Here is a 27,328-nt window from a genome sequence, read left to right on the forward strand (position 1 = left end):
CCAGTGCTCCTGACATCTGAAGCAGGACTCCACCCAGAAGGATAGCCCATCAGGAAAAGGATCCCTTGGCGTTTACCAGTAACTGAGGTTACGATTAGGTCTCTAGTGAGTGGAGTGCCTCACCTCTGCTGTTGTGGTGTGTGGGAATCCTGGTTCTCCTTTTATTGGGAGGCTCAGTGTGTAGACTGAGGAGGAATGTCAAAACGCATCCCTCACTTGCCTCTGCGGAAACTTCCTGACTGGCTTCTGGTAGGATCAGAGCATCTTCTGAGTGAGGATGGTAATGTGCCAGCTTTTGTGTCCCCTTAGTGAACCTTCACTCTTAAAAAATGGATGCCGAAGCAAAGAACATTCCAGTTCATTCTTTGTAGTTGTGCTTTTTATGACTGTGTGCTCAAGTCTGTGTGTGCTGGGGCAGAGGTCAGAGGATAGTGCCTTAGACCCTGTTCAGTTCTTCCACCTCCGTGTGGCCTGTGAAGATCAAACTCAGGTCCCCAGGCCTGTGCAGCAAGCACCTTTACCTGCTGAGCCCTCCGTCCTGCTCTATTGAGTTCTGTCTCTGCGGTGCTGTCACCTCCTCTCACATGGGAGCAGATGACTCCTGGGAGAACCAGTTCGTCTCTGAGTGGCTGTCAAGGTTGTTTAGCACTCTTCTGCAAGTAGTGAAGCATCTTACTTTATGACTCCAATTTGAGGTCTTGTACACTTGTGACTCCTGGCAGTCCATCATAAAATCAAATCTTTGCATCAGCCCCTGCAGTTTTATCAAAAGAAGGAGCCAAGGCGGGTCCTGGGGAAGAAGACTAACCACTGCTTGTTTCTATAAAGCAAACAAAAAGACAAAAGCCTTGCCCAGCAACATTGTTGGGTCTTTACTGACAATGCTGTTGTGATTACAGACTTTTCACTTATTCTCATATTTGAGAACAGGGTCTTATTATGTAGCCTAGGCTGGCCTGGAATTCTTGAGCCTCCAGCTTTAGATTCCTGAATGCTAGGATTACTGATGTATGCTACCATATCCTCCATTATTTCAAACTCGGTCTCAATCCCCCCTCCCATACAGGGTCTGGTTATGTAGACCAGGCTGGCCTCCAACTCACAGTGTTACTGATTGAGATGATATGTACTTCTTTTTGTTTTTTTGAGATAGGATCTCTCTGTGTAGCTCTGGCTGTCCTGGAACTCTCTCTGTAGACCAGGCTGGCCTACTTGAACTGAGATCATCCTACTTTTGCCTTCCCAGTGCTGGGATTAAAGGTGTGCACCACCACCACCCGGACCTTGAACTTCTGCTCCTCCTATATCTGCCTCCCAAGTGTGCCACTACACTGGTTTTGATGCAGATCGGGGGATGGAGCCAGGGCTTCCTACATGCTAGGCAAGTATTCTGGCCACTGAGCCACTTTGCCAGTTGATTTCAAAGTAAGGACAGCTGTGAAAACTTGGGTTCTCTGCCTGTTTGTGCCCCATGTGTTCTCATGCATTCTCCATAGGCATGCCTCATTGTTGCAGAGTTCATAATGCACATACACATGGCTTTCTTCTCTTAAATGTCACTGCAACAACAGTGTCCACTATCATGTAAAATATATTCAAGATGTTGTAAAATGTCTGTAAAATGTCAGTGTTTAAAATGAGTTTCTCCAGATGCCACGTGAGGTCAGGAACATGAGAATAGGGACAGCACACCTCACAAAATGTGCACTTCCCAAAGTCCACCAAGTGAGCCCATATTTAGCTCAGCAGTGTCTGAAACCTCAGTGGCTAGGGAGCCTTCCCTGGACACAGAACACCTTATGGACCATAGTCTATGCCCTGAGGTCTGAGAAATGATGCTTTTCCCAGTGACGGGCCATCCATCTGTCAGAATAATAATTTTGTGAGATTTCCCAGGAACGGAGTCACTTCTCTGCCTCAGTATGCTGTAGTGGAGCAACTCTTGGCTGGCATCACTGAGACAGTGTGAGACCAGCAGAGAAAGACATCTGTCAACAACCTTTTGTTTGGCCTGCCCTCACTCACACACATGCACACGTCTACACAAAGTTAGTTCTTCTTGGTCATTCAGAGACTGGGGAGAAGGGTCCTCTGCCATTTGCAGAGGGCCCAACCCTTTTCCTGGTTGCTGGCCCATATGGAAGTGAGATACAGATAGAAAGTTGACCCCAGAAAACCCAATAGCAGTTGAGTGTCCTCAGTGTTTTAAGAGATGTCCCACACCCACACTAGTGCCCATTGCCTGATATTGATGTTGAAGGACTGGAGTCCTGGAGGGTCTGCCTGTACTTAGCTTCTGTCTTGTCCACATAGCCCATTTCCCCCAGGTGACATGACTTGTACACTCTCTCTCAAGGCCCCCTACCACTTGTGTCAGTAACCTCTTGCTTCAGGTCTTAAAACATCAGCCAAAATTCATGGGCTGCCTGAGGCTGCACTAGGTTACCTGAGATGGGTTTTAGTGTAATTTAAACAGCCTCTTTGGGTTATAATTTCTATACCTTTATGGCCCATAAATCTGCTGAAAGTATCCAGTTGAGTGACTTACAGTGCATTTGCTAAGTTGAGCAGCCTACCACCACAGAATTTTCAAATGTTTATCGTCTCTTAAAGCCCTTACCAGTCACTCCCCTTTTCCCTCTCCACCCAACCCAGCTCGGGCACTCATCTCCTTTCTGCATCTATAGATTTGCTGTCTGGGCTTTGCAGATAAATGCAGCTGAGTATGCCTGGCTCTGTTCACATGGAATGGTTGTATGGCTCTTCCCTGCTCTCCCATGTATCAGGCCTTCCTTTATATTATTGCTGAGTAGTGTTATACTCTCCAGCTGTCCTGTCTGGTTCATCCACTCATTTGTGCACACGTGGGCTGTTTGCATTTCTTAGCTGTTGTAAATAGCTCTGTTCTACACGTTGTTGTGCAAGCAGAAGTGTAGGTGTCTGTTCCCATTCATAGAATAGATATAGATGACTGACTGAAGAACTTGGCCTTGGGGCTGGAGAGATGGCTCAGAGGTTAAGAGCACCAACTGCTCTTCCAGAGGTCCTGAGTTCAATTCCCAGCAACCACATGGTGGCTCACAACCATCCGTTATGAGATCTGGTGCCCTCTTCTGGTGTGCAGATATATATGGAAGCAGAATGTTATATACATAAAAAATAAATAAAATCTTTAAAGATTTTATTGGCCACTGGTGAAGGTAACTTCCTGACCTTGGAAAGGTGGGGTCAACACATAAACACTGGCCACTCTGCCATTAGCCAAGGTAGCACCACACAAGGGGATACTCACCCCATACTGGGCTCAGGTTTGGTGTTTCTGGTTTGGTTTTGTTTGTTTAGAAGATTAATGAACTTAGGTAGGACATAAGGCAGTAATTTGGAAAGTTGATTCTATGTCCTACCCTACTGTGGGGCTAAATGCTAGTTTAGCATCTTAGGGAAGGTGTCAGACAGAATATAAGGTATGACTAGTCCCTCCACAATCTAACAGACTTAGATCCAGGTAGGATCTGTCACAGTGAAGCAGGGCATTATGCCCTGTGCCCAGTTTCCAAGGCCAAATTATGATTTCCACCACTAAAGATAGTGGTAGAGATTTTTCTTTTTGGTGTTTTTGAGACAGTGTCTCTCTCTCTCTATGTAGCCCTGGCTGTCCTGGAGCTCACTATGTAGACCAGGCTGACCTAGAACTCAACAGAGATCCACCTGCTTCTGTCTCATGAGTGCTGGGATTAAAGATGTGTACCACCATGACTGGCCAAGACATTTTTCTTCCTAGATGTTCTTTTTTCCCTACCCTCCTTGGCCTGTAATTCAGAGATCTCCTTGCCTTTGCCTGTGCTAGAATAAGAGTGTGCATTTCCCCACCCCCCCTGTTGCCTGTCCCTGGGTTTGGTAGGGGGCATCTTTGCTTTTTTTTTTTTTTTTTTTTTTTTTAAACAGGGTTTCTTTTTTGTAGCCCTGGCTATCTTGGAACTCTGTAGACCAGGCTGGCCCCAAACTCAGATCCACTTGCCTCTGCCTTCTGAGTGCTAGGATTAAAGTTGTTTGCCACCCACCGTCTACTTTTTTTTTTTTTTTTTTTTAACACAGTCTCACTGTGTAGTTATGACTGGCTTCAAATTTATAACAGTCCTCCTGCCTTGGCATCCAAAGTGCCAACTGTAGCTGTGAGCCATCACAGCCAGCCTGAACACTGGTTTTGTTTGCTTCTGTAGCACTGGCATAATTTTCCTGTAGTTGACTGGGTTTGAACTCCTGGCTGTAATGTCCTGGGTCTGTGCCTGCTGCTGGGTCTCTTCTATTAACCTGCTGCACTTGTGCTTAGGAACCCTCCCACCTCTGCCCTGCCCTCAAAGGGTGGTGACCCTTGCTCCAGAGAGGGTTTGGTGCTCACAGCAGGGAGCTCCCAGCCCCTCCCCCAGCTGACCTGACCTCCTACTGACCTCTGGACCTGGCTAGGATCCTCCCTCCTGCTCAGTAAGAAGGGGGTGGAGTTTCCCACAGTTTAAACTTGGTCTTGCTGTATTTTATTGCTCCTGGCATGACTTAAGTGGCATGGTCCTGTACTATGGTGACCCTGTGTCCGCTGAAGTGCCAGGTTGGGTTAGCACAGAGGGACTCCTATGACAGACAGGCCTGTTCTTGTTAACATTGCCCTCAGAAACATCCTGAAGGTCCTTTCCCACTCCCTCACCTCCCTTTCACACTCTCCTTCACTAGGTATGTATGCAGAAGACAAGGACTGTTTCCCCCACCATTCTGCCTGTCAAGCAATGGCTGTAAATGTCAAGTAAAATCCTTAGGGGCTGGAGTTAAACATTAGCATGGGGAAGCTTCTCAGATTCTGAATCTCTGAAGGGTAACACAGCTGCGTGTATAAAAGTGTTAAGGTTATCTCATCTCACTCATGCTTTAATGGAAAGGGCCAGTGGAGTTGCATAAAATTCATGTAACAAATCAGTTTTGCACAAGACAATGACTAAGTCACTGATAAAGCATTTGCCTTCTAAGCCTGAGGACCTGAGTTCTGACCCGCAGGACACAGGTAAAAAGGACCTGTAGTTCCCAAGCCAGGGAGATGGGAACTCAACAAACAAGATTTGGGATAACCAGAGCTTGAAGTTCTTCTGACCTCCCCAAGCATGCCATGACCCACATGAATGCACACAGACATACATATGTATACACACAGTCAGATTTATGTAGACTGGGCTTTCCTATAACAGTGAGACTTATTTATTATGAATGCTCTGCCTCAGCTTAGGCTTGTCCCACTAGCTCTTTTAACTTAATCTATGGTGTTTCTCTTCATCTACATTTTGCCTTGGGGCTTTTTACCTTTGTTTCATTCTGTATGTCCTACTTTCCTTCTTCCTCTGTGTCTTGCTGGCCCCTGGCATCTCTTTCTTTCTCCCCTACCATCCCAGCCTAAATTCCTCCTCCTACTTTGCCTGCCTGCAAGTTTCACCTATCCCTCCTCTCTCATTACTGGCCATTCGGCTTTTTATTAGATCATTAGGGTGCCTTAGGCAGGCAAGATAAAACAGCATCACATCTTTACATAGATAGTTAAACAAATACTCCACAACATAAACAAATGCAACATGTCTTTACATAGTTAAACAACAGTTATCAAAGCTGAAATCTAGTTCTTGTATTCTTGAGGCTATTGAAGCTAGGTTCATCACTACTGACAGCAAGAGCCAAGAGGAGACAGGTAATCGTAGCTGGCTTGAACTTACTATATATACCAGTATGCCCTCAAAGTTACAGAAATCCTCTTGCTTCTATTGCCACTACAGCTGGCTTTCCTTTTAAAATTAATTTGTGTGTGTTCAGGGAAATGGTCATATAGAGACCAGCTTCACAATTTAACACGTCTGCACTAGCTAACCATTGAGCTGCCTGAGCCCTCATGTGCCTGCCTCCCCAGTACACCACCATGCCCTGCTTTGTACATGGGTGCTAGGGATCAGGTTTTCATGCTTTTGCAACAAGCATTTCTTTTTTTAAAGATTTATTTTTGCTATTTTAAATTAAGGATGTGTTGCATGCACAGGAATGCAGATGGCCTCAGAGGTCAGAGGAGGGCATCAGATCCCCTGGAGATGGAATTATAGGCAGTTGTGAGCCACCTGATGTTGGTGTTGGAAACTAAACGCAGATTCTCTACAAGAAGCTCTTCACTGCTGAACCCCCTCTCCAGCCCCAGCTCTTTTTTTGTTTTGTTGTTTTTTGTTTGATTGGGTCTCTCTAAGTGACTGTAAACCAGGCTAGTCTCAAAGTCACAAGAAAAGATCCCCCTGCCTCTGCCTCCTGAGTGCTAGGACTAAAGGTGTGTGTCACCATACCCAGCCACTGTGAACTGATCCACTTTTTCACATTCTGAGTGATGTGATTTACAGGTATATACACCATGCCCAATTTGTATTGCTGGAAGTCAACTCAGGGCAGTGTGTATCAATACTCTTCCTACTTAGCAAGTTTATTATGATAGATACACTTGGGATTTCTTGAGGGAGGTTCTTTGTGCTATAGTTTATGTTCTGGGTCTCAGGTCTGTCTGCCCAACTTGGTTGGCTATCTTGAGTGCTTGTCATCTGCAAAGTCTCTGCCTCCAAGAGCCAGCAGTGTTACCTGTGCCCTTTGTTGCCAGGCACATCTGGGCTGGACTTGGCACCTACACCAGCATGCTGCTAGGCAAAGCCTCTGCAGCATAGGACCCACCTCCTGGCTCCCACCCATCTGGCCTGTTCCCCAATGGTGGCAGCCACTTGTTTTGATCTTTGAAATGAAAGCTTGCTTGCTGCTCTAGAAGAGCCAAAAGTATCCATGAATAAACTGTAAAGAGCTTGGGATCATGCCTTGATTTTTACTGTCTGTTCTTTTGTGGGTAACAACACATTCTCATACTTTGTTTCTCACAGAGTTTCTCTGTGGCTATGGAGGCTGTCCTGGAACTGTAGAGCGGGCTGGTTTCGAACTCACATAGATCCACCTGCCTCTGCCTCCCAAGTGCTGGGATTAAAGCTGTGCAGCACATTGTCACCTTTTTAATTGAAAGGGGTGTGTCTGGTTCTAGCTCATGTCTAGTGTGTTAGTGCACATTTGCCTTTCAGGTCAGGCAGACATGATAAAGCAACATACTTACCTAGAAACACAGATGCTCTTAGGTGTACACAGTTGGCAAGTAGAGCTGTGTTTATCAGCCCAGCTCCCTGAATGTAGCAGCAGCACAGTTCCTTCCCCTTGTGATTGTGGGGCTGACCATGAGCTGTGGTTCACTGCCCAGTGCCAGAGCAGCTACGGTGTGGGTTTAGCCTGTGCTCCCTTGCAGCGTCTTGTTCCTTGATCTTATTTGAATAAGTGTGGGCTGGTGAGATGGCCCAGTGCATAAAGACTTTTACTGCCAAGCCTAACAACCTGAGTTGGAACCCAAGAATGCACATGGTAAGAGAGAGCAGACTTCCACAAATTTCCTCTGACCTCCACATTTTCCATGGTACACATGCACACCCACAATAAATATATAAATAAACCAACAAATAAATGTAGCGAGTGTGTTTAAAGTCCTGCCAGCAGTGAGTGTATTTAAAGACATGCTTTTATGATTCTGCTTTGGCATCTGAGTTTGCACATAGGGTGTGATCTGTATTTATAGTGACAACAGCCATGGCTACAGATGATGAGACTTTCCATCCCCCTTGCTGTCCTGTGATTCTTGTGGACTTGTCAGCCCACCTGTCCCTCACAGTGTTGTGTGTCATGTGCCTGTTAGAAGTACATGCACTTGTGTCTGTGAGCAGATTGGGTGTGTTGATTAGGAATGTATGTATCCATGCATGTGTTTTTCTTCTCGTTCCAGCTGACACTGAAGATGTGTGCATTGTGGAGAGATTGTTCTCAAGCAGCTTGGTGGCCATCGTCAGCCTCAAAGCTCCCAGGAAGCTGAAAGTTTGCCACTTTAAGAAAGGAACCGAGATTTGCAACTACAGCTATTCCAACACGATCCTGGCTGTGAAGCTGAACAGGCAGGTGAGTAGCACCTTGTGCTGTAAGCACCTCAGTTGGTAGAGTACCCACCATACGCTGAGTCCTGGGTACCGTCCCAAGCACAGTGTAAAACCAGCTCTAGTGCTGCAAAAGTACAAGGTCCTGAGTCTGACTCCCCATCAGCTGCATTAAATGCCAGACTGGCCGGCCATGTGTGCCTCTAATCCTAGTATTGTGGGGGGCCAGAGGCAGGAGTATTGTTGTAACTTACTGGCTACCTGCCTTAGCTCCAGGTTCAGTGAGAGATCCCATCTCAAGGGAAGAGGATGATAGAGCAGGACAGGCAACATCTCTGGCTACTAACCACCATTTCACCAAACAAAAACCAAGTGTGTACTGACTGTCATTTAATGTTCCTCCCATGTCTCACGCTATTGGGCTTTCAACCCTGCACCGTTACCTCCCAGCCCTGCACCATCATCTACAGTTCCTACACATGTCTTTTCTTTGGATTTTTGAGACAGGGTCTCTATGTAGCCCTGGCTGTCCTGGAGCTTGCTATGTAGACCAGGCTGGCCTCCAATTCATAGTTATCCATCTGCCTCTGCCTCCGGTAGTGCTGGGACTCAAGGTGTGCCCCACCCTACCTGACCACTGAACACATTCCCTCAGCCAGATCAGGTGGTCCTCTGCATGTCATTGGCTTTTTCCCAGCCTGCTCTCCTTGACCTCGGGACACTAGTCTTACTGTCAGTTACTATCTGCCAGGATACGGGTACAGGGCTAGCATAGGCTTTTTATGACGTGCCTTCTTTTGCATTTATAAATGATACTTTAAAAAAAAATCTCTCTTTCATCTTCCTTTCAGTTGTTACTGTGACATATATTTTTTCCCCAAACCAACAGAACAAGCCCACAAGGCACAATTGTGTGGACCTTTGAGTGTGTTTCCTGCATGTCCTGGCCTCAGTTTGCACACGGGTAGCCACTACAGAAGAACTCTATCATTTTCTGTGTGCAGCAGCATGTACATTCTGCAGGGAAAGGTGCCTCAGCAGCAGGCTGAGTCTCCCCTACTGTGAGGGCTGGATTCCAAGGGGCTGCTTTATTTTTAAAGCAGTGAACCAGACATGTGCCTCCTGGTTGCCTGATTATACTTGGAATTGGCCTCATCCATCAGCTAGTTCCACTGGGAAGTTGTGGAATGTAATAGCTTGAACACTTTTCAAGTTTAAGGCATAACAGGTACATGCTCCTATATAGCTGGTGTGGAGTGTGTGCAAGCCTCTCACTGAAATCAACCCCATCAGCTCCTCTAGAGCCCCAGTGTCTGTCTTTAAAATGGGTAAGAACAGGGTAGAGGACCTGAAAAGATGGCTCATAGCCACCTGTAACTCTAACTCCAGGAGGATCTCACTCCCTCTTCCCACTGCCTCAGAAACTAGCACACACAGTATACATGCATACATGCAAGCAAACACGCATGAAATAAAAAGTAAGACTTCACAGCAAAATAACCTGTGAGTACAGTAACGTTTTACAATTTGTATAAATCTCCATGCTTTTAGTTGTATTTTACCCATGCCTCATTCACCATAGGTTTTTGGATATTGTAGGGATTTTGTAGTACTCAGGATGGACCTTACACACTCGAGGCAATTACCACTAAGCTACATCTCCAGCCCGTTTTACTTTTTATTTTGTGATGGGGCCTCAAACTTGCTGTCCTCTTGCCTCGGTCTCTGCAGTAGGTAAATGATGAGAAGATGGGCCCAGTAGGTGCACCTAGCCATTGCTATTTGGGTGGGTGTGTGTGTGTGTGTGTGTGTGTGTGTGTGTGTGTGTGTGAGAGAGATAACATGTAGAGGTCAAAGCATGGCCTTGGGTTACAGTATGAGCTTTCTACCTTGCCTGCCGATATATACACCAGGCTAGCTTGCTAATGATCTCCCAGGGAATTCCCATCTCCACCTTCCATCTTGCACTGCGCATCTGGGGGGTCTGAACTCCTGACCTCACACTCACACAGTAATTACTATTACCCACTGAGCCATCTCCCTGGCCCTCACCATGGTTTTCTAAGCAGTTTGCCTTTATAGATCTCCCCCTACTCACATAAGCACATGGAACTGGATTAAGTCACCACGTTAGAATTCATAGTACACTTGGCGTATGCACTTATGGGAGCTGATGCAAATGGCTCTAGAACCTGATTGGCAATGGCTGCCCACACTTGAGCTCTATACAGCAGCCTGTGTGGTGACCTAGGAGTGGAAAGCGTCTTGATCCAGGCGTCGGCTCGGTTGGAACACAGCACATGCTGCACCAGTGCTGCTTCATGCTTGGTGGTCTTTGTTCTCACTGTTTCTAGAGGCTCATCGTGTGCCTGGAAGAGTCGCTCTATATACACAACATCCGGGACATGAAGGTACTTCATACCATCCGAGAGACACCCCCAAACCCTGCAGGTAAGCTGTTGCTAAGAGGATCCTTAACTGGACAGGTAAAGGCACTGTCACCAAGCCTGACTGCCTCAGTTTGACTCCTGCAGCTTGCCCTCTACCTGTGCCACTGCATGCACGTGATCAGCCTCATACACACACATACAAAGAAAAAATAAGTACAGTTTTATTTTAAATGCATTGGTGTTTTGCCTGCATGTGTATCTGGGTGAGTGTTGGGTCCCCCAAAACTGGAGTTACAGACATCTGTGATCCGCCATGTGAGTGCTGGGCGTTGAACCCAAGTCCTCTGGAAGAGCAGTCAGTGCTCTTAACTGCTGAGCCATTTCTCCAGCCCCCTACAATTTATTTATTTGTTTTTGTTTGTTTGTTTGTTTTTCAAAACAAGGTTTCTCTGTGGCTTTGGAGCCTGTTCTGAAGCTAGCTGTTGTAGACCAGGCTGGCCTCAAACTCACAGAGATCCGCCTGCTTCTGCTTCCTGAGTGCTGGGATTAAAGGTGTGTGCTACCACCACCCAGCTTACAACTTATTTTTTAAAAAAGGAAGATCCTGGTTTCTTTGGGGACCTTTTAAAGATAACTGTTGGCTAGTGAGATGGCTCAGCAAGTAAATGGGCACTTAACCACCAAGTCTGAGGACCCAAGTGCCACTCTTAGAACACACATGATGGAAGGAGAGAATAACCTCCTTCATGTTGTCCTCTGACTAATACAGACACCTTGGCACATGTGCATACATGCTTAATAAGCAAATACAATAAAGATAGCCCTAGGGTGGGAATTTCCTCTCTGGCCCACACACGAGGCAGGTTTAAAATATGTAAACTACCCTCCTGGTCCCGTCCTACTGAGCTACCTTCCCAGTAGGGTTGTCTTATGAGTGTGAAAGCCCATTGGTTGGATCAGCTTTAGCCCAGCCTGCTGGTCATTCCAAACCAAAGGCCTTTCATCTCTGATCTGTACTATTAGACAGAGTGGCCTGGGGTGCAGAACTTACAGAGAGTGCAGAGAAGATGTAGCTGCTACTTTTATTGTTTTTGTTCTAGAAATGTTAACTCCACTCTAACCCTAAAAGATATCCTTCTAGACTCAGTGTGCATTCAGTTGTCCGTGTATTTCCACAGGCTTGTGTGCACTGTCTATAAACAATGACAACTGCTACTTGGCGTATCCAGGGAGTGCGACCATTGGAGAGGTGCAGGTCTTCGACACCATTAACTTGGTGAGGTCCTCGTGAGACTCTGTCAGATGTCTTTCACTGGGAAAGCATGCAGTGCATACTTGGCCCAGCAGCATGGCTTTCCCTGGTGCTCTCTTTAGGTGGCAGAGCGCTCACACAGTACTGAGCTCCAGAGTGTGCTTGTTGGCAGAACCCAGCCAACAGGGTTAGCTGCCTTGCTTGTTGCAGTCTGAGCAGTGTTTCCATGGCCTGCCCACCACGTGGCTGCACTATTCACGTTGACCTTAGTAATGGTGTTCTTACAGCCTCTTTCCCCTGATGACCCTGATGATAGCATGGGGACAAGGCTATTATTGTACGAGAGTCATGTTTTCCTGATTTCCCCTTTTCAGAGAGCTGCAAACATGATCCCGGCTCATGACAGTCCCTTAGCAGCCCTGGCTTTTGATGCAAGTGGGACCAAGCTTGCCACTGCTTCTGAGAAGGTATGTCTGCTGTGGCTGGAGGAAACCTGGGTCAGTGGTCTCCACAAGCCCTGCTCATTGTGTTCACACAGTTACCAAGCAGATTTTTATAGTCCCCAGTGCACAGAAAATCAAAGACCCACTGTGCAGAGATAGCACAGTATAAGTTAACCACAGTTAGCTTCCCACCTTATGAGAATGTATCTGAGGGAAACAACTTGTATGGAGGACAGATAGGTTAGTTAGTGGTCAGAGGGTTCTGTCACTTTGAGCCTGCTCCATGACCAAAACAAAAGTTGCTTATGTGGTAGCCAGGAAGAAGGGTATGGTGGGGGGAGGGGGAATTTGGGGACCTGGTACCCCTATATTGCCTTTAAAGACATTAACAGAGATTAGATGAACTTGGTCTAGGCTTCACCTCTTGAAGGTTCCACCACCTTCATTAGTGCCATAGGCTGGGGACCTTGAAACCATAGCAGTGTGCCATTTTTTGACATACTGTAGGGCCAGTGAGGTGGTTCTCCAAGTGTACATGTTGGTGCTTGTGTGTGTGCATGTCCATATATGTACAGGTGCATGTACATACATGGAGAAGGCTAGAGGCTGACATGACCTGAGTTGAGTCCCTGAAACATGGTAGGAAAGAACTGACTCCTTCAGGCTTACATCGGGCTCATGTGCACTGTGATACATGCACCCACAAGCATGCACATATACATACACAAAGCATAATTATAAAAAAAAAGTGCTTGCTTGTGGCATAAGATAGGAAAACATTGGGCATGGTAATGACTCAAGAAGCAGGTGGGTCTTTGAATTCAGATCCAGTCTGGTCTAGATAGTGAGTTCTAGGCTAACCAGGGACATAGTGGGACCCTGTCTCAAAAACAATAGCCAGGTGTGATGGTATAAGTCTTTAATCCCAGCACTCCAAGACAGAGGCAGGCAGATCTCTGAGGCCACCTGGTCTACAAATAGAGTTTCTGGACAGCCCAAGGCTATTAACAAAGAGAAACCCTGTCTCAAAAAGACCCACATATACAACAGCAAAAAACTGCGTTAATGGCTGTAAACATCACTATTTTGAAACATTGATGTTGTCTCTTGCATATTATTTCGGGTAATGGTGTGTTTACGTGTAAATCCCAAGTACGTGTGTCTGATTATTAATATAAGTGATTCCAGTAAGGTCTCTGGGTGAAGATTCGGAGCATTTAGGGTGCTCCATGTTTGGCTTCAAGGCTGCTTGTGTTTGGATCAGTAAGCTGACTTTAAGCACTGCTGTGGTGGTGAACAAAAGTAGGATAGAATGTTCTGATCCATAGCAGCAGGGTGTGTGCAGCTCCAGAATGGAGCTCAGAGGAAGGATGCCAGAGCTTCCCTGCAGCCCAGCCGCGTTGGAAGCTGACTATATGCTGGCTTATGTGTAGAGTAGTATGAAAAACAGAAAGGTCAGTTTTTAATTTTGTCATTGAAAATTCTGTTTTCTTCCCCTTTTTTCCTCTGTCTGACCCAGGGGACAGTGATCCGTGTATTTTCCATTCCAGAAGGACAAAAGCTGTTCGAGTTCCGGAGAGGAGTGAAGAGGTGAGTATGTGGTTCTACATCTGCGGGCAGCAGGAGACTGCCACACTAGGCCTACCTTAAGCATGTGAGACCTCAAAGTCTGCTGCCACAATGGCTTGCTTCCTGCAACAAGGCCACACCCCCTAATAGTGCCACTCCCTATGGGTCAAGCATTCAAACACATGAGTCTATGGGGGCATTCCTAGTCAAACCACCACACTCGACACAGGAGTTCTCTGTGTAGCCCTGGCTGTCCTGGAACTCAATTTATAGACCAGGCTGGCCTCAAACTTACAAAGATCCACCTGCCTGTGCCTCCCAAGTGATAGAATTAAAGGTGTGGGCCACCACGTCCAGATTGAATGATTACAATTTCAAAGCCAGGCACAATAAGACTCTGTCTCAAAAAACAAATAAAAGAATTGTTCTTACTGGTTTTATCACAAGCAAGTTCCTTTGTCCTGAGAAGGTAGCCAAGAAGAACAGAAAAGTCTTCTGTAGGACCAAGTGTGTCTCCTCTGTGGTCACAGTTACAAGTCCCTAGGAAGGCACTGCTGTGCCCCCACTCCCAACTGCTGCTGGTGTGTTCTGTGGGGGTGGAGCTGGGCCCTCTCTCACAGCCCCTGTTCCTCAGGTGTGTGAGCATCTGCTCCCTGGCCTTCAGCATGGACGGCATGTTCCTCTCTGCATCCAGCAACACAGAAACTGTACACATCTTCAAACTGGAGGCCGTGAGGGAAAAGTGAGTTGCAAAGACAAGTTTGTCTTTTTGTATTCTTTTGCTTTTTTGTTATTTTATTTGTTTGTTTTTCAAGACAGGGTTTCTCTGTGTAGCCCTAGCTGTCCTGGAACTCCCTCTGTAGACCAGGCTGGCCTCAAACTCACAGAGATCCACCAGCCTCTACCTCCTGAGTGTGGGATTAAAGGATTGTGCCACCACCGCTCAGCTAAAAATAAGCTTTTCTAATATGGTTTGTTGGGAGTGGGAGGCACTGAGGATCAAATCTAGGGTCTCAACGGTGTTACGGGGACATGTGGCCACTGTGCTAGCTGGTCTCTACTTGTAAGGAAGGGTTGATAAGATGACTCAGTGGGTAAAGGTGTCAAGCCTGCAACGGGAGTTCCATCCCTGGGAACCAAGTGGTGGGAAGAGAGTATACTCATGTACATTGTCCTCTGGCCTCCACAAGCATACTCAAGCATGTGCACACACACATAATAAAATTGTTAACTAATTTGAAAACAACACCTCTTGGTGGCTCACTCCTTTGATCCCAGGATTCAGGAGGCAGAGGCAGGTGGATCTCTGTGAGTTCGAGGCCAGCCTGGTCTACAGAGTGAGTTCCAGGACAACCTCCAATGCAATACAGAGAAACCCTGTCTCAAAAAACAAACAAACAAACAAACAAAAACATAAAGGACTGGAGAAATGTCTCAGTGGTTAAAAGCATTGGCTGCTCTTCTGGAGGTGTCCTGAGTTCAAGTCCCAGCATAACTCATAACCATCTGTAATTAGATCTGGCACCCTCTTCTGGCCTACAGGTATACATGCAGACAGAATGCTGTATACATAATAAATAAATAAAAATCTTTAAATAAAAATTTTTTAAAATAAAAAACATACACAAAATTAAACTGTCCACATTCACTAGAAAAGCATGGCACAGAGCCACTCTGCTCTGTGGCACTATTTCTGGGTGCAGACGTGGTCTGACTGTAACATGGGCATGATACCACGAAGCCCAGCTTCAGCATGAGACCTCTGCTCAGGGGATGCTGTGGTGTGTGAAGGTGCTAAGGTCTGAGGCCAGGAATCAGGGTCCCAATGTTGTCTTCTGATGGGTGGCCGTGTGTTCCCACTCCACACCCTCTGCACTTGGGTGTCTAGAATGACTCCCAGCTCTGACCTGCTCACAGGTCATCAAGGAGGTGAGTGCTTCCATCTTAAACTTTAAGTCCCTGAAACATATGTATGGTAAAGAGACTGGACCCTTCCCTCCTCACGTTCAGGAGCATCCCATTGGGGCCAGTATTGATGGGAGCTTAAGTTCCATCCAAGTGTCTGTCGTTAAAAGCATGTACAAGATATGCAGCAGAGGAGTATACAACATCCAGCAAGACACCCTGAGTGCAACCCCTAGCACCCACAAGTAATCCTGACCTCATTATAATCACAAGTCCACATGCTAGTGAAACATGGCAGGAGCTTGAGTGAGTCTGGGGTGTGTGCTGCTCCAGAGAGTGCCCCTGGTAAAATGTTTTCACAGCCACAGCCACTGGGCAGGGAAAAAACAGGATACTCTGTGCTTTGCCCCGCTGATCTTTGTGAAGTGTAGAGGGTTAATCAGTGGGTCTAGGGCTGGCTCTGTAGTTCTCAGTGAGGATCCAGCCTCACCTGTGTGATGGTGCTTCCAGACCTCCAGAAGAGCCCACCACCTGGACCGGCTACTTTGGGAAGGTGCTCATGGCGTCTACCAGCTACCTGCCTTCACAAGTGACCGAAATGTTCAACCAGGGCAGGGCCTTTGCCACTGTTCGACTACCATTCTGTGGCCATAAAAACATCTGCTCCTTAACCACGTGAGTACAGACTGAGCCTGTGGCTCCACCTTCTCCTAGTCCACACCAGAGCCGGGGAGCAGAGCCACGGTGCTTGTTGCCAGGTTGCAGAGGTGTGTGTGACCCTGTCCAGCCTGTCCAAGCCTGGGTGCCATCAGGTACTGCCTAGTACAGGAAGATCCCTGGGCCCAGTATCTGGGTGTCTTCTGAAATTCTCACCACAGAACATCCTTTGCATTTTGCAGGGTGTTTGTGTTGATGGGAAACATTAAGAAAGACACTAGGAAATTGACACTATTTAGTGGCCGCATCTGGGTGCACACAGATCCTGTTTGTGCAGTTGGGAGTGTCAGGCACGGAGCACTGGAAAGCTTGTCTGTAAGATGTGTGACAGCACAGCTCCAGCTTGAATAGCTAAAAGACTGCAGTTTAGTGCTCTGCTAGAACAAGCACCGCATGTGTGAAAGCTTGTGGACACTCACCCTCGGGCTGGGAGGTTCTCGTGAGCATCAGCTCTGTCCCACATAGGAGCCAGGGGTGGCCATGTGCACCTGTTCCAGCACGAGGGAGGCAGAGACAGTGGTCACTAGGACTTGCTGGCCACCAACCTGCACCCAGCTGAGTGGAATAAGCCTAGAGTGGTAGAGCAGGACATCTCATGCCCTCATCTGGCTTCCCTACATACATATATAGATGAGCACATATATAGTGACCCAAGAAACAGATAGCTACCCTGCTCCACCATGTGCTCTTTGGAATTCAGTATGTGCTCACACCCAGGCCACCCTTGGCCTTGCCAGCTTCACTCTGAGGAGCCCAGGTACTGTCTTCATCTAGTGCACTAGCAGGTTTCTTCCTAGCCTGGCTGAGATGTAGGTTTAGTTGGATGCCTTTTGTGAAGGAAAAAAAAAAGTCTTCCTTGTAAATTATGGCTGCTTTTCTTTAGAATTCAGAAGATCCCTCGGTTGCTGGTAGGAGCATCAGATGGCTATTTATACATGTACAACCTGGACCCGCAGGAAGGTGGCGAGTGTGCCCTGATGCGTCAGCACAGGTGAGGCTGCTCTGCATGGCAGTCTGCAGCTGTGGGCGTTGGGGTAGGTCTGTGCTTTCATCCCCTTAGGACTGATATGCTAGCCTTTGTCATTGGCAAGCATCATCTCCCCATTGAAATTCACTTTTCTGGTGCTAAGAGCCTCTACTTTCCCTTGCTGGCCAGGAGGAAAGGCGCCTGAGGCAGCAATGATATGTGTGTGAGACTCAGGGTTTACAGTAAGGTGTCCTCATGGAAGGAGTCTGCAATCTCAACCTTAGGATGCAAGTGGGGACTTTGCAGTTGGTGATTGAGATGTGTGTGACTTGAAGTCACTGTGGAAATCCCAGGAGCAGATTCCTGGTGTTTGTTGGTGGGTGTGTTCTATCAGGTGGCACTCTCTCCGTGACCAGCACATCAGGCCCCAGGATGTGCTGTACATACTATGTCCATCTGTACTTCTGGAACACTTGTTTGAGATGGGTCCTGCTCTGCAGCCTCAAACTAAGGGAAATCCTCCTGCCTCAACCTCCAATTGCTGGGACTTTGAGAATGAGCCAGCATACCCAGCTTGAACAGTGAGTGTGACCCCGTTGGTTTACTGTCTCCAGGCTCGATGGCAGTATGGAGACGACCAGTGAAATTGTAGACTCCGCATCTCATGACTGCCCCTTAGTAACGCAGACGTATGGCACAGCAGCTGCCAAAGGTGCCTATGTGCCCTCGTCCCCAACAAGACTTGCTAAAGGACAGGACGCCAACTTAGAAGGTAATTGAGCAACAACTTCCAGGTTCTTGGATACCATGTTGTCACAGGAGTTGCTGCTTCCCACTGAGCCATGGGACAGAGCTTCCTTCCAAGGCTTGTGGAAGTGAATTTATATTCTTCATTTTTGGGGAAAAGGCAGTCATTGTAGCCAGTGAGTCTGGCTGTGTGTGAGCCCACCCAGCATGCCACCTCTCTGTAAGTAGCATGTCCTTCATGCATCATGGGCAGAGGCCACTAGTGCTGACATCTGAGGTCACTCAGGCATGGCCCTCTCCATCCCTGTGGCTGACTTTCCCTAAACTCAAGGGGTTTGTTTGCAAAAAACGGTTGTGCTAGCTTCCATGTTGTAAAGCAGCCCTTCAGCCATAGCACATGACTGTGTCTCCAGCTAAAGTCCCTTAAAGTTGCCTTGGTCCTGTGCCTTACTTCTGTTTAGAGGGTTTGTACTGTGCTACTGCATGCTGGGAAATGGGTGCCATCATTTGGCTCTGCCTGCGGCTACAGTGGCCTCACTCTTCTGACCAGGTTGGGAAGGTCTTAGTGTGGCCATAGCTCATAACTGAGCCAGCTCTGTGAGAACAGCACTCTTATCTTTTCACAGCCTATACAGATGATCTGGGTGCCGTGGGGGGCGCATGCCTGGAGGATGAAGCCAGTGCCCTGCGCCTGGATGAAGACAGTGAACATCCTCCCATGATTCTCCGGACTGACTAATCCTGACCTGTGAATTCTGGCCCGGTCGCAGAGAACACTGGCCTGGCAGAGGACTTGTGCATTGCTGCTATGAACTTTGACCTGAATTGAGGGAGAGGATGGCAGAGATGAAACAAAGAGATTGTAGTTCTAGTCTATCCATACTGTTGAGAAAATACACTGTTTTCAACTCAGTGACTTCAATCCTGCTTATGAATTTTAGCTTTTTATTTCCTCTCATTCTTTTTATTTTATTTTTATTTTTTTATTTTTATTTTTATTTTTATTTTTTTTGCCAAAATTAACTGTTTGGTGAAGTCTGTGGCGTCTCCTTGCTTTGCATGCATGATGTGCCAAGCCAGCATAGGAGAGCGAGTGGTCACTCCATAGCAAACCACAGTCATCAGGTCTCATGGCAGGACACAAATGAAGAAGGCTCTGTGTGCAGTGATTCTGCAGGGATAGGCCCATCCGCCAACTGAGACCAGCCAGGGAGCCAGTGGACAGTGGCCTCTGTCAGGAGCCCTCTTGCCCTACAGCCCCACCTGGACCATTTTCCCTCCATTTATTATACTCTTTCCAGATTGGATCATTCTGGGACTAGCTTTCTCCATGGGGGACTGTCGTTTGCAGTGTGTTCTCCATGGGGATCTTGAGGGAGAGAAGCTGTCTCTGCTCTGTGCCTTCTCTTCTGGCAGGTGAACTTGGCAATGTGCCAGAGCCAAGGAAGGCAATCCCTCATTTGTGTCATTAAATGCCCTGTCTCCTGCTGTCCCCATCCGATAACTGTGACTTGGGGTTTTTTGTTTTGTTTTTAAAGGAGAGTCTGTAGCTACTCCCATGTCCAAGAAAGCACAGAGGTGTAAGATGCTATGTTAGACATCAGTCAGGGGACTGGAGCTGGACTGTCTGCCACAGGCACCTCTCCCTTCCTCAGAGTTAGCAGGGACAGGTAGGGAGGCCCCAGGGAGACAGCTCCCTCCCCAGGGGTGATGTGCCTTTTCTATCTTGGTGCAGGAAAGTGATGTCAGGTTTTAGGGCTGCCCTCACTTCTGTTTGCTTTTACTTTTTGGTGTCTTTGGGGGAGGTACAGATTCACATTAGAGCCCAGGCTGCCCTGGAGCTCACTAACTGTATGGTCCGAGCTGGCCTCAGACTTAGAGCAGTCTCCCTGCCTCAAGTTCTGAGAGCTCAGATTACAGGTACCACTGTGCCTAGCTCCTTTCTCAGCTCTACAGAATGGAGAGTTCAGGTCCTTAGATCTGCATTCTAAACACAGATCTTAGCAGTAGGGTTTTGAAGGTGTGGGGTGTTGCTTCTGCAAAAGCATGGCTTTAGGTGTGAGCAGGGAATAAGGATAATGTCAGCACCAGGTTCTGCCAGCCTGGTGAGGCTGCTAGACAGGAGGAACTATAGGCAGCTGTCTTCAGGTTAGTTTGGTTAAGTCTGGTAGAGTGCCAGTGGCTAGACAGACCTACCAGTGTCCTCGCTCTTGCCGCTCCCAGGGTAGCTAATGGAATGGGTGGGGCACGAGGGGTGCCCACAGCTAGATCTGGCTGCTGGCTGTACCTGCGCCCTGGAGCATCTGAGTGGCCAACTACGTACATTTTATAAGGCAGGGGTGAAGATCTTTAAAGGCAGGGGTGTTGAACTTTAACTGTGTGTGACTATCCTAGACCCTGATAACGTGGGACCCCAGCTCTGTGGTCTGGCACAGTGGGTGCTTCTCTGGGAAAATAGAACAGGTCTTTGCAGGACCAGGGAGACACTGACCAGAAGAGCCTGGGGAGCACACAGGGTTGACTGGGAGCTGGAGTTTCCTGGAACCAAAGAGTGAATGTCTGGATTCATGTGTGATTTGTATGCTGACCCTGGACCTGAATGCTGTGTGGGTTTGGGCCTCAGCTTCAGTGGCTGCAATTTCTTCTCTTGGAAGTTAGTGTTCCAAAACAAGGTTGGAATTCATTTCTCCCTTTTGAATCAGTTTCCTCACTTGAAAATTTGGTCAGAAAAGGCATCTTCCAGTGTCCAGGGCTTTCTGCCCTCACTCAGTGGTCTTACAGGCTGGACAGACTCAATCAGTCTCTGCTGACCTCTGAGAGGCAACTGCACTCCACCTGCAGGCCTCAGGTGTGGAGAGAGCCAGTTAAGGGACCGAAGCAATAGAATACACGAGTGGTTGCTGGCCCCCAGGCCTCAACTAATGGCCATTTTTTTAATTTTCCAAAGTTAAGAGAAATTTTGGATTCAGGTATGGTACCTATATTCCCAGCAGTCAGGAGAGTGAGGCGGAGGATTGCTGTGGGTTTGAGGCCAGCCTAGACTATATAGTTTTGGGCAAACCTGGCCTACAGAATGAGAACCTGTCTCAAAAGCCCAAAGGATGATGACTTAAAAAAAACAATGGGGAACTAGAGTTTAAAAACCCCCAAATTTCTAAGATTTGTGTGGATTGGGACCAAAGCTTTTGTATTTTCTAAAACAAAGCAAAAGTTGGAGTCCCTTGTCCTGCCTACACTAATGGTATGTGCTAGGGGCAGGTCTCAGGGGACTTCGGGCTGGAATGTACAAGAAGAACCCTACCTCACAGGGCTGTTGTGAGGTGTGTGAAGGTAGCCCCAGCACTGGGCTTGGCCAGCAATGGACTCCAATAAACACTAAAACTGAAACATCTCAGAGTAAAGTGCATGGTTTTTCTTCAGCTCTGCTCTCTTGCTTGCAAAGCTAGGTGGGAGTTGGAAATAGTATCCCTGGAGGATGTGTGTGGACGTCTGCCCTGGCCTGTCTTGCTCCTTACTATAAAGTATAGTATGTCTTGGGGGTTGGTGGTGTAGAGACCCCTCTTCTGGACATTAAGCATGAACCATGTACTGCAGGGGTCCAGGGCTGCCATCCCCCTCAGCAAATGCCCTGCCCAGTCAGGTAGCACTCCCTGCACCTGGAGCTGCCCAATTCTGCTCCTGTTGTGGACCCCGGAGCTTCAGGACTGCAGCCTGTGCCAAGTCGGGCTTAGTAGCTTCATCCTCACAGTATGACTTGGAGCTGTGACTGGACAGCAGATGAGCTGCTTGAGAAAGACTAGAGTATTTTGGTCACAGCTCAGCTGAGATGAGAAATGTATTCCTTGCTCAACTCCACTTTCCATGGTACTTTTTTTGTTGTGTCTTTGAGATGTAGCTCAGGCTGCACTCAGACTCAAGGGCACCCTGCCTCTGCCTCTCATGTTCAGGGGTACAGGCACAAGCCAGCTTATCCACCTCACTCAGCCATGCTTTCACCATGATGCTGACATAAAGATGCATGGTCCTACTGACTTCTGCCCTTGGCATGCTGGGAGTGGCCAGATCACTTGTTCTGGACATCTGGTTCCTGTTGTGTGGTGTCCCAGGTGTGAGGAGGGCTGATCCAAGCCAGTGGTGGCCTGTATGGGAAGTCTGCTGGAAATGAACACTGAAAGCTGCCTTCCTGGCACATGGATTTTTCTGCTGTTTGGGTTCTTGCCCTTGACATCTTGTACCATTTGCATTCTAAGAGTTTTGAGGAATACAAGGGACAGAGAAGTCACAACTGCTCTGGATTTAGAGTCATGATCAGCTCTTCTCTGACAAAGACAATCCCTTAATTTTGAAAAATAGAAAACCTTTTTTAAAGCTCAGTTTAACGGACCAATCCTGACCCTCACCTCCGTCTACTTCTGTACTGAACTATACTTGAAAGTACTCTTTTTTTTTTTTTTTTTAACATTTCCTTCTGAGGAAAACCTGTTGTGGGTACTAACACAGTGTACCTGTGTCTGTCCAAGCCACAGTGATTACAAATCCCCATATCAGAGCTGGAGGGTGTGGTGCATGCCTAAGAAGCCAACATTAGGGAGGTGGAATCAGAAGGATCCTCAGCTGCACAGGGCATTAAATGTCAGCCTGAATGGCATTAAGATCTGGTCTAACTAGGTGTTGGCAGTGCACACGTCTTTAATTCCAGCACTATACTTAGGAGGCAGAGGCAGGTGGATCTCTAAGTTCAAGAATAGCCTGTTCTGCACAGACAAGCCCTGTCAGGGGGCAGGTGGGGGGAGCTGTCTCAGTGGGCTGGAGATGACTGCCTTTCCAGAGGACCCAGGTTCAGTTCCCAGCATCTGTCTGCAACCCAGTTCCAGGGGATCTGAAATCCTCTGTTGGTACCAGTACATATACATACTTGTAGGCACTAACACCTATACTCAAAAAATGGACAAAGCAGGGCTGGAGAGGTGATGGCTCAGTGGTTAAGAGTGCATACTGCTTTTTAAGAGCGCCCACTTTAGGCAGCTCTCAGCCACCTGTATGTAACTCAAGGCCCAGAGGATCTAACATTCTCTTCTGGCCTCCACTGGCCCTGCACACATGTGATACACAGGCAAAACATGTGATACATGCAAGCAAAACAACCATAGACTTAAAATATTTTTTTTTAAACTCAAGGCCAGTGTGGGTTATGTAATATATTCAAGGTTCTGTCTCTATAAAAATCAAACCAGGGCCATTGAGCTGGCTCAGCAAATAGATGCTTTTGTATGCAGGCAGGCCTGGAACTTGAATTTGGTCCCTAATTTCCACAAGGCAGGAAAGAAGTGACTGCTGCAAGTTGTCCTCTGGCAGCCCTGTGTGTCCCATGGCCTATACACACACACACACACACACACACACACACACACACACACACACTTTAATGTTTAAAAAGGCAAACCAATAATAAACTTGGGAGGCTGAGAAAAGAGTACTGAAAGTTCAGAGCCTGCCTGTACAACCTAGTGAACCGGTCTCACAAGATGAAACAGCAAGGCTAGAGAGTTGGCTCGGTGATTAAGGGCCCTTGCTGCTCTTGCAGAGGACTACCAGAGTTTGATTCCAGCATTCATATCAGGTAGCTCACAACCACCTGTAACTCTACTTGCAGGGGTCCAGTATCCTCTTGTGAACCCCAAGGCCACCTGCACAGACCAACACACCAAAATGTATAGCACATAATTAAAAGTCACTTTATTGAGAATATGAAAAGGCTGGGATAGACCTCTGGTAGGGTCATGCCTAGCATGTGTGAGGCCCTAGGTTCATTCTTGCTACCATCAAAGGAATAGCACTAACGGCCCTGGAAGCTTCCCTGATCACCGGAACTATCCAGGAAGAGAGTGCAGTAACACTGAAGATATCTAGCCATTGCCATCAGGCTAGAGCACTTACTCCCTGTGTGTAAGTAAGTGCTCTCCCAGATGTGTGAGCACTTACTCCCTGTGTGTATGCTCTCCCAGATGTGTGAGCACTTACTCCCTGTGTGTATGCTCTCCCAGATGTGTTAGCACTTACTTCCTGTGTGTATGCTCTCCCAGATGTGTTAGCAGGGTCTTGCAGTCCACCAGTGTCCCAGAGTTCATCCATGTCCACCACATGGCCTCCCGCATAGGAGAAATGGTAGAGTGACAATCACACCTGTGTAGGTCACATGGGTACACATACTCCATAGACACGTACACAAATAAGCTTTTTAAAAGCTGGAGAGATAGCTTGGTGGTTTAGAGCATTTGTTAGTCTTGCAGAGGACCCGGGTTCAGCTCCCAGCACCCTACATGGTGGCAAACTGTAACTTCGGTTCCAGAGTACTCAATGCATTCTTCTGGCTTCCTTGGGCCCTGCATTCAAGTGGTGCACAGACATATACACAGACAAAACACACATTAAATAAAACATTAAATAATTAAGGGGAGTGAGATGACTCAGTAGGTCAAGGCACCAAAGCTGGTGAACTGAGTTCAAACCCACGTGAAAAGAAAAGAACCAAGTCCTGAACGTTGCTTTCTGACATCAACATACTGCCATGGTGACATTTACACACGCAAACATCATAAAAATTTGGATAATTAAAACACTGATGTGGCCGGGCACTGGTTGTGCACGCCTTTAATCCCAGCACTTGGAAGACAGAGGCAGTCGAATCTATGTGAGTTCGAGATCAGCCGGTCTACAAAGCTACACAAAGAAACCCTGTCTCGAAAAATAAAAAAACAAACGTACTGACGTCTGCAGATAGAGACATCCCAGGCTAGGGAACATATGGGCTCATCATAACCCATTCTCGAAGTTCTGTGCAGGCAGCCATCCCTCTACCGGCTGTGGCTGACTCCTGAAGTTAGGGGGGTCACCCACAGTCACTAGTTACACTGCAGGAGACAGACAGCCTGTGAACTCAAGTGCTCCAAGTCAGACTGTCTCAACAATGGACTGGCTTTGCTGTTCTCACAGCCACTAGGTGGCACAAGTCTCATGGCTGCCTGTATCTGTGAGGCTTAAGTGAATTGCCCATTAGGGATCCTCTGGCCAGGGTGGGGCATCCTTGAAGCTAAACAGACTCCTGGAGCCTCAGCAGGGACTGGTCTGAAAATTCCAAGGACAAATATGGGACAAAACAACTCTTCCTTTGTTTTTTAATATGTATTTATTTGGTGTGTGTATGATGTATATGGGGGCCAGGCACCACAGCCCTCAAAAGACAACTACTGCTTCTGACATGGTGAGAATGGGTCTCCATTATATCAACACTCACCTTGGGTGCTATCAAGGGTGTGTTTCTGGGTCTTTGTCCTCCAGGGAGAGGCAAGGAAACAGGGAGCAGTACTTCACCCCACGTTGTGGTATGAAAAGTCCCAACAGACTCAACATTTGGCCCCCAACTGGTGACAGAAGCGGTAGAAGTGGAGGCCCTTCCTGGGCAAGGAGAGAAAGACAGTTACTAAGTGGAGCTCCACGTACAATGTCTGGTAAGACCGGGTCTAATTGCCCGGGAGAATGGAGGAGGCTGGGGAAAGCCAGAGTACCAGCTGGGGGACCTCTGCCAGGTCTCCGAGGCTGCCATCCTGGAATGTGGACCACAGTGGATGCAGGAGGAAGCCAACCTCTTGCTGGAATCACGCTGCCCCTTGATGTGGCTGTAGCACTGCCTCCCACTGTTGACGTATCACCCACACTGGCCCAGAGCCATCTGCAACACCACCTCTAGGACCAGGCTGACCAATAGCTCCTGAAAGGGGCATGGCCGTCGCTAGACAGCCTCAGCTGCGGTGTGTGTCCATCCTCCTCCCTTCAGGTTGCTTCTTGTCAGCAGGCATTATTTATGTCCTCAATTACATCGGCAGATGAAATAAGGTGTCTCAGTGGCCAGCAAAGTCATTCTTTCACTTAGAGTGGACTCAGAAGGCAGCGCTAGGGGACTGTGATGGGTGCCACCTCTCATGGGTGAGACCCGATCTGTTCAAATAAGCCCTGTGTTCTGAGTTCTAGGGAACACCTGCTTCTTTGTTTTTCACTTTCTTCCCCTTGTGCCTTGGACAAGTTCAAGGGGTCACCCCCTTCCTTTCATCTCTAGGGCGGGGCTCAGCTTTTGGGGATCTGAGTCCCACAGATCAGAGGTGACACTGTCCCACATGCAAGCAAGAGTGGGTTTGCTTATTTGTCGAGTAATCCTGGGGACTGAACCCAGGGCTGCTTGACACCATTTTTATGTCTTTCTTTTGTTTGTTTGTGTGTGGATAGGTATTGGTGCACACGTGCATAGCACACACACGGGGGGAGGGGGGGGGGGGGCAGAGGACAACCACTAGGGTTGGTTCTTAAGCACCTTCCACCCTTTGTTTGAGATAGGATCTCTCACTGGCCTGAATCTTTACCACACAGGTTAAGATAGCTGGCTCAGGAGCCTACAGCGATCCCCTTGTCTCTGCCTCCCATCCCCCATCACTAGTGGCACAGGCACACAGTGACCTTTTACCTAGGTTCTGGGGATCTGAATTCAGGTCCTCACGCTTGCATTGCTAACACCAACTGAGCAACTGAGACCACCTCCCCAAGACCAACACCTTTTAAAAACTTTTGTCATCGCTTCTGTTTTTGTTGTTGTTTTGGTTTTCCAAGGCAGGGTCTCTCTATGTAGCCTATCCTGGAACTCACCTTGTAACCCAGGCTGGTCTTGAACCTGTCTCTGCTTTCTGAGTGCTGGGATTAAAGGCCTGTGCCATTACCACCTGTCTTAAAATGTCCTTTTTGAAATGGTCTCATTATGTAGCTCAGGCAGGCCTTAAACTCTCCTTCCTTCCTTCCTTGCTTCCTTGCTTCCTTCCTTCCTTCCTTCCTTCCTTCCTTCCTTCCTTCCTTCCTTCCTTTCTGTCTTTCTTTCTGCTTTTGTTTTTCACTCAGGATCTCATTATGGGGGCTGGAGAGATGGCTCAGAGGTTAAGAGCACTGCCTGCTCTTCCAGAGGTCCTGAGTTCAATTCCCAGCAACCACATGGTGGTTCACAACCATCCATTATGAGATCTGGTGCCCTCTTCTGGTGTGCAGATATACATGGAAGCAGAATGTTGTATACATAATAAATAAATAAAATCTTTTAAAAAATATGATCAAAACACATTTCATGAAATTCTCAAAGAATTAATAAACTATTTTTAAAAAAATCTCATTGTGTAACCCGGATTTATCAGGAACTGGATCTGTAGACCAGGCTAGCCTGGAACTCACAGGGATCTGCCTGCCTCTGCCTCCCGAGTGCTGGGGTTAAAGGTGTGTGCCACCATACA

General features: G+C 47.6%; 1 protein-coding gene across 1 annotated transcript in view; it reads left to right on the forward strand.

Moving 5' to 3' along the window:
* Positions 1-21,392, forward strand: part of Wipi2 (WD repeat domain, phosphoinositide interacting 2) — a 33,836-nt gene extending 12,444 nt beyond the window's left edge. The window contains exons 3-12 of the mRNA XM_027413545.2: positions 7,871-8,040; positions 10,370-10,466; positions 11,584-11,681; positions 12,032-12,124; positions 13,620-13,690; positions 14,304-14,411; positions 16,085-16,249; positions 17,175-17,282; positions 17,873-18,030; positions 18,632-21,392. Coding sequence (XP_027269346.1) covers positions 7,871-8,040; positions 10,370-10,466; positions 11,584-11,681; positions 12,032-12,124; positions 13,620-13,690; positions 14,304-14,411; positions 16,085-16,249; positions 17,175-17,282; positions 17,873-18,030; positions 18,632-18,744 — 1,181 coding nt within the window. The 3' untranslated portion in view covers positions 18,745-21,392. The remainder of the gene's footprint in view (positions 1-7,870; positions 8,041-10,369; positions 10,467-11,583; positions 11,682-12,031; positions 12,125-13,619; positions 13,691-14,303; positions 14,412-16,084; positions 16,250-17,174; positions 17,283-17,872; positions 18,031-18,631) is intronic.
* The last annotated feature ends 5,936 nt before the right edge of the window (positions 21,393-27,328 follow it).

Source organism: Cricetulus griseus, chromosome 4 (assembly GCF_003668045.3).
Source record: "Cricetulus griseus strain 17A/GY chromosome 4, alternate assembly CriGri-PICRH-1.0, whole genome shotgun sequence".
Classification (NCBI taxonomy): Eukaryota; Metazoa; Chordata; class Mammalia; order Rodentia; family Cricetidae; genus Cricetulus; species Cricetulus griseus.